This window comes from Tachysurus vachellii, chromosome 23, assembly GCF_030014155.1.
Source record: "Tachysurus vachellii isolate PV-2020 chromosome 23, HZAU_Pvac_v1, whole genome shotgun sequence".
Lineage (NCBI taxonomy): Eukaryota > Metazoa > Chordata > Actinopteri > Siluriformes > Bagridae > Tachysurus > Tachysurus vachellii.
Window position 1 is genome coordinate 1,358,338 of NC_083482.1, and position 9,770 is coordinate 1,368,107.

A 9,770-nucleotide genomic window follows, 5' to 3' on the forward strand; every position below is an offset into this window, starting at 1 on the left:
TCATTACATCATGCATAAAATTTTGGTGTCCACTTTTGCCATTTTAAATAATACCATAACTTTTGGCTTAGTATGTAGTCATATAATATATAATATAAAACTCTTCTTGTTTTAAATTCTCACTGAGGACTAAAACCCCCTAAAGATGAGACCCTAGAACTGCCCCTGCTCTTATGCCTACCGAAAATCACTGAATTTTTACTTTTTACTTTTACCTCAAATACTTAAGTACATTAAATATCAGAAAATGACTTTTGATACTTAAGTACAGTAAATATCAGATACTTTAAGACTTTTACTTGAGTAATATTCTAAAAGGTAACTTTCACTTCTACCAAAGTCTTTTTCTAGTACGATACTTGTACTTTTACTCAAGTATTGCTTTCTAATACTTTACCATGCTAACCCAGAGCATGTGACCCTAGGGGTTGTCATGGTGTTGCTAAGAGATTTCAATATGATCCAAGCTGTTATCTGGGTTGTAATTTGATTGCTAATGAAACTCCTTTAGAGCAATGGTGAAATCTGGTGAATGCCAAGTTGATGATGATCGTATTCTCATGTGGAAACATAACACACTTTGCAGTGTTGCTACACGGCAACCCTTCATTTCATCTCTCCCAAAAGCACAGCTGCCCTGATTCTGAACGAGAAACTGAGCTACGATTCTTCTAAAGTTCTAAGCTCTTAAACTGAGCTTTAAGGGCGAACATAACCTAAGCCTAAAAGTCTAATCCATCAACATAATCTAAGCCTATTTATGTTTTTGTTTGTTTGTTTGTTTGATTGTAAGTGAATAATCCTTACACTGACTTGTGAAGGTTGTGAATAATTTTTGTTTAAATCTTTTTGTTATTGATTGTTTTTTGTTGTTGTCGGAGGTAAATTTGTTTATTTATTAATGAACTGAATTTTAATGAAGCTCTATTTAATTCAAGTTAACGAGGGCCTCCAGGGCCACGTTACAGTAATCCTCGTTCCCCTGACTGACTGTTTTATAAATATAACTATTCAGAGACACACATAAGGCACGATAGTATGTGAATAAAAGCTCTGATGACTCTTATTTACGTGTTTATTTGCTTATTTATTTATTCCTTCATTCGTTTAGCTCTGTGTGCTCTGTGAACGCTCCGAAGTCAAGTCTGTCTCCGTTTCTTCTCCTGTTCACCTTCACAAATACAACAAAAATGACTGTTCACAGGAGATGTTACAGGAACCCAACATATAAACCCAATATAAAGATATTAAGTGTTGATTTAACTTCTTAAAGCTCTTAATTTATTTTTTAACGATATAATGTGTCTCATTACATCATTAAAAACATAACTCAACATAAACATGATACAGCTAAAGTTCTACAATCTAATTTTATTCTGTTTGTTGGATTATTTTGTTCCTCATTGTTTCATCATGTCTAACATCCAGCAGGTGTCGCTGTTAAACAAACTCTTATATTGTAAAATGTTATTGTATCCGTTTCCGGTCACGTGATTAGCTACAGCTTGAGGAAAACAAGGTAATAGCTTTGGTGAAATTTTGAGAAAGTTTTATTCCTGATTTAATGAGTTTTATTTTGTCCTGTTATATTATTACATTAAGGAGACTTTAGTGCATGTAATGGTGAGATTTTACACGTTAAACACGATGAAAACCAACCAACAGTTTCTGCTTCAGTCGAGTTTTTACTCTGATGTTTATTTTACATTAAAACAGAAGATTTATTGTTTTTTTTTTATCTGTAAATAATGACGCGTTTTATTCTGTGGTTTAATTATATAATAAGTGAGTTTTAGTTCGTTTGTCTCAGTAATTCTGCTGTTTTATTTGTTTTTAAACAGGAAGCTTTTCAGCTGTTTTCAGTTTCAGCTGTGATTCACTGTAATGACGTCAGAAAAGTGATGAAATGTTTATTAAATGTTAAAATGTTTATTTTAGACTAAAAACACCAATAAATCTGTAACTGAAATGTTGACTGAATAAAAGCTGTTGTTTACAGTGTGTGTGTCTGCAGGTCAGAGCAGCAGGTCACAGCCTCCATGATGACCAGTGTGAGTGTCAGTGTTTTATATCAGTGTGTGTGTGTGAGAGAGAGAGAGAGAGATAGAGAGCGCCCGTGCCCGTGTCCGTGTCCGTGTGAGAGCCCGTGTGAGAGCCCGTGTGTGTGAGAGAGCCCGTGTGTGTGAGAGAGCCCGTGTGTGTGAGAGAGCCCGTGTGTGTGAGAGAGCCCGTGTGTGTGAGAGAGCCCGTGTGTGTGAGAGAGCCCGTGTGTGTGAGAGAGCCCGTGTGTGTGAGAGAGCCCGTGTGTGTGAGAGAGCCCGTGTGTGTGAGAGAGCCCGTGTGTGTGAGAGAGCCCGTGTGTGTGAGAGAGCCCGTGTGTGTGAGAGAGCCCGTGTGTGTGAGAGAGCCCGTGTGTGTGAGAGAGCCCGTGTGTGTGAGAGAGCCCGTGTGTGTGAGAGAGCCCGTGTGTGTGAGAGAGCCCGTGTGTGTGAGAGAGCCCGTGTGTGTGAGAGAGCCCGTGTGTGTGAGAGAGCCCGTGTGTGTGAGAGAGCCCGTGTGTGTGAGAGAGCCCGTGTGTGTGTGTGAGAGCCCGTGTGTGTGTGTGTGAGAGCCCGTGTGTGTGTGTGAGAGCCCGTGTGTGTGTGTGTGAGAGCCCGTGTGTGTGTGTGAGAGCCCGTGTGTGTGTGTGAGAGCCCGTGTGTGTGTGTGAGAGCCCGTGTGTGTGTGTGTGAGAGCCCGTGTGTGTGTGTGTGAGTGAGAGCCCGTGTGTGTGTGTGTGAGAGCCCGTGTGTGTGTGTGTGTGAGAGCCCGTGTGTGTGTGTGTGTGTGAGAGCCCGTGTGTGTGTGTGTGTGAGAGCCCGTGTGTGTGTGTGTGAGAGCCCGTGTGTGTGTGTGTGAGAGCCCGTGTGTGTGTGTGTGAGAGCCCGTGTGTGTGTGTGTGAGAGCCCGTGTGTGTGTGTGTGAGAGCCCGTGTGTGTGTGTGTGTGAGAGCCCGTGTGTGTGTGTGTGTGTGAGAGCCCGTGTGTGTGTGTGTGAGAGCCCGTGTGTGTGTGTGTGTGAGAGCCCGTGTGTGTGTGTGTGTGTGAGAGCCCGTGTGTGTGTGTGTGTGAGAGCCCGTGTGTGTGTGTGTGTGAGAGCCCGTGTGTGTGTGTGTGTGAGAGCCCGTGTGTGTGTGTGTGTGTGAGAGCCCGTGTGTGTGTGTGTGTGTGTGAGAGCCCGTGTGTGTGTGTGTGAGAGCCCGTGTGTGTGTGTGTGTGAGAGCCCGTGTGTGTGTGTGTGTGAGAGCCCGTGTGTGTGTGTGTGAGAGCCCGTGTGTGTGTGTGTGTGAGAGCCCGTGTGTGTGTGTGTGTGAGAGCCCGTGTGTGTGTGTGTGAGAGCCCGTGTGTGTGAGCCCGTGTGTGTGTGAGCCCGTGTGTGTGTGAGCCCGTGTGTGTGAGAGCCCGTGTGTGTGAGAGCCCGTGTGTGTGAGAGCCCGTGTGTGTGAGAGCCCGTGTGTGTGAGAGCCCGTGTGTGTGAGAGCCCGTGTGTGTGTGTGTGTGTGAGAGCCCGTGTGTGTGTGAGAGAGAGAGCCCGTGTGTGTGTGAGAGAGAGAGCCCGTGTGAGTGTGAGAGAGAGAGAGCCCGTGTGAGTGTGAGAGAAAGCGCCTGTGTGTGTGAGCGGCCGTGTGACTCTGTGCTGTTTTTGTTCCCATCACCATACTCGTGTCCTCATGTGTGTGGTGTGTGTGTGTGTGTGTGTGTGTGTGTGTGTGTGTGTGTGTGTGTGTGTGGTGTGCGTGTATCTACAGGTGCTATGCAGGCGAGTCAGCCGGTGGATCAGATCGACTCGGAGTGTGAGGTCACTGAGGTTATTCTCCACCGCCGGATCTTCAGGTTCAGATGAGCCGTATGTAGCAGTTTCACCTCACACTCCAGGTATCACACACACACACACACACACACACACACACACACACACACGTTTACGTGAGCAGCCCTAGCTTGGCGTCTCCTCATCTCTCTACTCAATGTTTTATTTGTTATTGTTTACTAACACAAATACTGCAGCACATTGAACATAAATGTGTGTGTGTGTGTGCAGTGGGACCCAGAACAGTGTGGCCCGATGAGACCATGGGTCCTTTTGGCCCTCAGGATAAACGCTTCCAGTTGCCAGGCAACGTGGGTTTTGACTGTCACCTGAGGGGGACAGGTGAGGAACGAGTAACATCGACCCAGCGCTCGACGCCTGACGTCCTCACAGCGCCGTCCAACAGCGAGAGGCACGAGTTCATACTGGCACAGTTCATCACTGAGTACCAGGTGAGCAGCTTTCTGTGTGTGTGTGTGTGTGTGTGTGTGTGTGTGTGTGTGTGTGTGTGTGTGTGTGTGTGTGTGTATCTCCTGAACTGCATCATGGGATTTTTCTTTAACGTCTCTCCCTTATAGATACTATGGTAGTGATTATATATTAGAAGGAGCAGCAGCTGTCATCTAACACTACGGTGCAGCTATATATATTGTGTGTGTGTGTGTGTGTGTGTGTGTGTGTGTGTGTGTGTGTGTGTGTGTGTGTGTGTGTGACTTTATAACTAAAAAACTACACACTGAAACTATTTTCTACAATTTTCTTCTTTTATTTTTATGAAATATAGACATTTGTAAACAGTCTGTCACATGCAGATGACACTATACCACCAGCAGAGGGCGCAGTTACAGGAACTCTGTGTGTATGGAGAGTTTAATGTGGTCCTGAGTTCCAGCTCTCACACACACACACACACACACACACACACACACAGCGCTAACAGAATGTGGGACGCTGCTAATGTCTGCTGCTGCTGCTGCTTTATACGTGTCCGTGTTCATCTGTTTGTGATGAAGTTCATCGTGTGTCAGTTTGGTGACACTTTTAATCACAACACGACTCTTAGAGCTTTAGATCTTCATGCTGTTGTGTGAGTGCAGAAGATGAGCCAAAGCCACGCCCATAACAACTGGATAATAATTAGAGGAGATATTTATATATTTATATAAAATAATTGTTTCTGCCTCAGTTGTGTTCATCCTGTGACTAAATAGTTTATTGTGGCAGAAATAAAATAAGCAGAAACTCTCAGAAAATGTCAGAGCCAATACTGACCTGGTGATTAATTATATATCATTTATCATTAAGTATCATGGTGTGTGTGTGTGTGTGTGTGTGTGTGTGTGTGTGTGTGTGTGTGTGTGTGTGTTTCCAGACTAAAGATGCGTCAGTATGGACACAGAGAGTCGCTAAAGCAGAGGAATATTTTACTCACTGTGACGTGGAGTGTTCTGTACACACCTGTCCTGAACTGCTGAAACAAGGTCACACACACACACACTCTTACACTTACATACACAGACACACACTTACACACACACAGTTACACACACACTTACACACACAGTTACACACACTCTTACACACACACACACACTTACACACACACACTCTTACACACTCTTACAAACACACTTACACACACACTCTTACACACAGTTACACACACACACACACACACTCTTACACACACACACACACACACACAAACACACACGCTAATACACACACACACTTACACACACTCTCACTCACACACAAACACACTCTTACACACATGCTATGAAATTCAGATCCAGTTGAAGAAACGATCATTATAATTTGATTTGATTTTTTCTCTCGCCCTCTCTCTGTCTCACACACACACACACACACACACACACACACACACACACACAACACACAGAGTTAGAATCGTTTTTTCCGGCTCTTCCTGTCACTGGCATCACTGTGTTGACGATAAAGCAGAAAACAACCAGGACAGAGGAACTGAACACACAACAGCTGCTAGATATCGTGAGTCTGACCTTCTGTTGGAGCAAAAAACATTAACGTTAAACATTAACATTAAGAAAACAAACACTTTTATTATTCATGTAGAATTACTGTCTAATTTGTCATTTAGTTCTTATAACAAAAACAAAACTCCTATTTACAAAAGTCAACAAATCTAAACTCTTAACTCAGTCTGCACTAATGACCTGTTGTGTGTGTGTGTGTGTGTGTGTGTGTGTGTGTGTGTGTGTAGTTTATTAACGGTGCTAAACAGATCTGTTTCCTGCTGTGGAGAGGAGGATACTGGGCCGACTTCATCGACCCCTGGTCAGGGAGAGCCGTGAGTACCGTTACACATTAACACTTCTGTCCTGGAGGAAAAGGTGCAGGAACCGTTACAGGAACTTGGAGCTTCTCTGCTGTTACAGACCTTTTATCAGTGATGTAGAGTGTCAGTGATGCAGGATTAACACACAGGTCATGTGATCACTTTCCTGTAGGTTGTTATAAAGAATGAATGAATGAATGAATACATTCCTTATAACAATTACAGGAAAGTGATCACATGACCTATGTGTTAATCTCAGGCGTCATCGGGCATCAAGGCAGGATACACCCTGGATGGAGTGCCAACCCATCACAGGGCACACACACACACACACACACACACACTCTCATTCACTCACGCAATCACACACTACGGACAATTTTCCAGAGATGCCAATCAACCTACCATGCATGTCTTTGGACCGGTGGAGGAAACCGTTCCCCCCCCGAGGAAACCCCCGAGGCACGGGGAGAACATGCAAACTCCACACACACAAGGTGGAGGTGGGAATCAAACCCCCAACCCTGGAGGTGTGAGGCGAACGTGCTAACAACTAAGACACCATGCCCTTCTAATAATGTATTTGTTTATTTATTTATAATTATTTCTCTTGTACGTGAAATATGCAGATTTATTTATATTAATCACGTCTCTCTTTTGTCCTGTCAGTATTTCGGAGCAGAGTCACATGATCCGGTTCTCCAGACAGATCAGCGTCGTCACTCAGGGTTCCACATCGAGGACCTGGCGTCCTGCAGACTCACCGTTCACCTTCTGAGCGACTCGCACACCTTCGCCGGGACGCTGATCACCAGCGCGCCGTCCGACAGCCTGCTCATGCGGCGGCTCAGAGGACACACACCTACCTGAGACACACACACACACACACACCTTCACTACGTGACAGACGCTGATGCTTTATTACTTGAGATTGACGAGTGGTTTATTTGAAATATTATTTATTGACTGATGTTTATGACACGTAGCTGCTCAGATTAAAGAGCTTCAGAACCCACACAGGATAGAACTTTAAAATATTCAGTGATTAGTGTATAGAGAGAGATGAATTGCTAATGCTAATGCTAACTGGAGCTCATGGGTGACGATGTAGAGCTTTAATAAAAGAAGCTGCAGAGACGTCGAGTTCTGATGATCTGCCAGCGAGCGAGAAGGTCCTTATTCATGTAATATAAAGATCAAGATGGAGGTGATAAACTTGTTAATAACATGTTATAACTTCTATACAGTCTGGATGCTTATAGCTCTTGTTGAGATGAAGTGTAATATCTGCTCGTATACTGTGGAGAAACTGGTTTGATGGCAGAGGAGACTGGTGAGATTCTTGGTGTGTGTGTGTGTGTGTGTGTGTGTGTGTGTGTGTGACATTTGAGACTGATTCCCAATAAACAAGGTGTCTGCAGTCTAGTTCTTGTACAGTGTCTTTCCTATTAAAAAATTCTACCGCAGAAACTTGTTGCTACTTTTAGATCAAACTCCACACTTGTTAATGAGTTAAAGGAGATCAGAACATATTTAACACCAGTTTGTTTTAACACCGAACCAAAGCCAGTAACGGAGAAGCAGCACGTCACCTCTACATCCCGTCACCTCAGGAAAGAGTTTATTGGTTGGAGTGAGAAAATATTTACAGATGAACGATGACGCAAAACACCTGAAGTATGTTCTGATTCATGGAGAATCAAATACATGGTTAGAACCACACACACACACACAAACACACACACACACATCAGAGCTCGACATAATATCAGACTAAATGTCAAAAGTATCTTTGCGTTTTTCCAACATTTCATGAATGCACATCTGCAGTATAAATGTACTGATGTGAAGAACGAGTGAAGTAGAATTTCTCACACTCTTCATCAGGGCTGTCAGGTCTTATCCACGAAGGGCCGAAGTGCAGGGTTCATGCAGGACAAGCAGAAGGATAAAGGACCTCTTAAACTGCCACTGCTGGGTCCCTCAACTGTAAATCTGTCATGTGTCTTAAATTGTAAAAGTTTGTACAAATGTGTTGCGGACAGGGAGCACGGTGGCTTAGTGGTTAGCACGTTCGCCTCACACCTCCAGGGTCAGGGTTCGATTCCCACCTCCACCTTGTGTGTGTGGAGTTTGCATGTTCTCCCCGTGCCTCGAGGGTTTCCTCCGGGTACTCCGGTTTCCTCCCCCGGTCCAAAGACATGCATGGTAGGTTGATTGGCATCTCTGGAAAATTGTCCGTAGTGTGTGATTGCGTGAGTGAATGAGAGTGTGTGTGTGTGCCCTGTGATGGGTTGGCACTCCGTCCAGGGTGTATCCTGCCTTGATGCCCGATGACGCCTGAGATAGGCACAGGCTCCCCGTGACCCGAGGTAGTTCGGATAAGCGGTAGAAAATGAGTGAGTGAATGTTGAGGACATGATAAAGATCTCAGGGTGTGATGTCACCGGTTTGAGGCTTTTCCTTCAGAGTTTTGAGACATTTATTGGACAAAAGTCCTCTAAGCATCAGTTCCACCTGTGGTGTAGTGGAACTTGAACACACACAAGTTCTGGTGCATGAGGTCCCTGGTTTGAGGCTCTGTAGTGTTACTTTGGCTTTAATTAAGTCTCTGGTTCCAGGGCAACACTTTATTAAGACAAAAGTCCAATAAGCAGCAGCTGCCCCTGTCCTGCAGTGGTGTAGAGGTTAGTGTCACAGACTCTGGTACATGAGCTCCCTGCTTCAATTCTGTGTGTGATTCCTTTACATCAATGATATTTAGACCTCAGAGGGTGAAAAGGTCAATAAAGCAGTGTGTTTGTATGAGTTCCTGTAGCTCAAGTGGATGAGCATCGCCTCTGGATCGAGAGGTTGCTGGTTCGAACCCCAGCCAGGACTCCAGGATGTGTGGAAGGATCCAGAGGGCATGACCAAGGGGGGGAAATCCGGGCAGCTGCCCCCCCCAGGGCCAGAGCAGGAGAAGAAAGGGGTTATGGAGCCTGAAGAGAGGGGTTCGACTTAGTTTTTGCATTATTAAAAAAACACTGTAAAACCTATCACCTCATTTTTTTTGGCTTTGCTTTCACCAACACTATTTCCCACATCCAGGACTGAGCCAGAATCGACCCAACAACCACAGCGCTGACAGACAGACGCTTTACCACTACACCAGGACACTGCACACAAGCTCTCACGACTCGTAGCGTCTTTGTCCTTTAAAATGACACGAACAAACAAAAAAAAAGGAGAGATGTATGACAGATTGTGTCTTCGCCCCTGTTCCCTGTGAAAGCCCTACACTGGATCTTTTGATTACAGCATCAGCTTTTCCACTTTAATGAAGAATTAGAGTCTTAATGAACTCTAGATTTCATGCCCTAAGCCGTGTGTTTAACTGTCCACACTTATCTAACCAGCTGGTGACTAACGTCAAACTCTTTTGTTCTTCTTATGAAACCCAACACACTTATGGGAAACGCAGTGCATTCCTACTTCAGGGGATTTGTTTCTTTATACCGATAAAAGGAAGGTGAATAATTACATCTCTCTGTGAAGAGATTTAAGAAAGTAAACTATATTGTAATCTTAATAAAAACACACCATTTTACACCATCACTCA

At 44.5% G+C, this 9,770-nt stretch overlaps 1 protein-coding gene across 2 annotated transcripts; it reads left to right on the forward strand.

Annotated features, from left to right (window-relative positions):
- The first annotated feature begins 1,484 nt into the window (after positions 1–1,484).
- mmadhca (metabolism of cobalamin associated Da) lies at positions 1,485–7,594 on the forward strand. 2 transcript variants are annotated; one of them, XM_060859624.1, is made up of 8 exons: positions 1,485–1,519; positions 2,000–2,051; positions 3,788–3,914; positions 4,081–4,301; positions 5,222–5,330; positions 5,753–5,862; positions 6,095–6,181; positions 6,839–7,594. In XM_060859624.1, exons 2-8 carry the CDS (start codon positions 2,040–2,042, stop codon positions 7,037–7,039), a joined length of 867 nt encoding a protein of 288 aa, XP_060715607.1. In that variant the 5' UTR covers positions 1,485–1,519; positions 2,000–2,039; the 3' UTR covers positions 7,040–7,594. The 2 variants fall into 2 exon arrangements, with proteins under 2 accessions (XP_060715607.1, XP_060715608.1); XM_060859625.1 differs by having other exon boundaries at positions 1,494–1,519; positions 2,015–2,051.
- Positions 7,595–9,770: the final 2,176 nt, after the last annotated feature.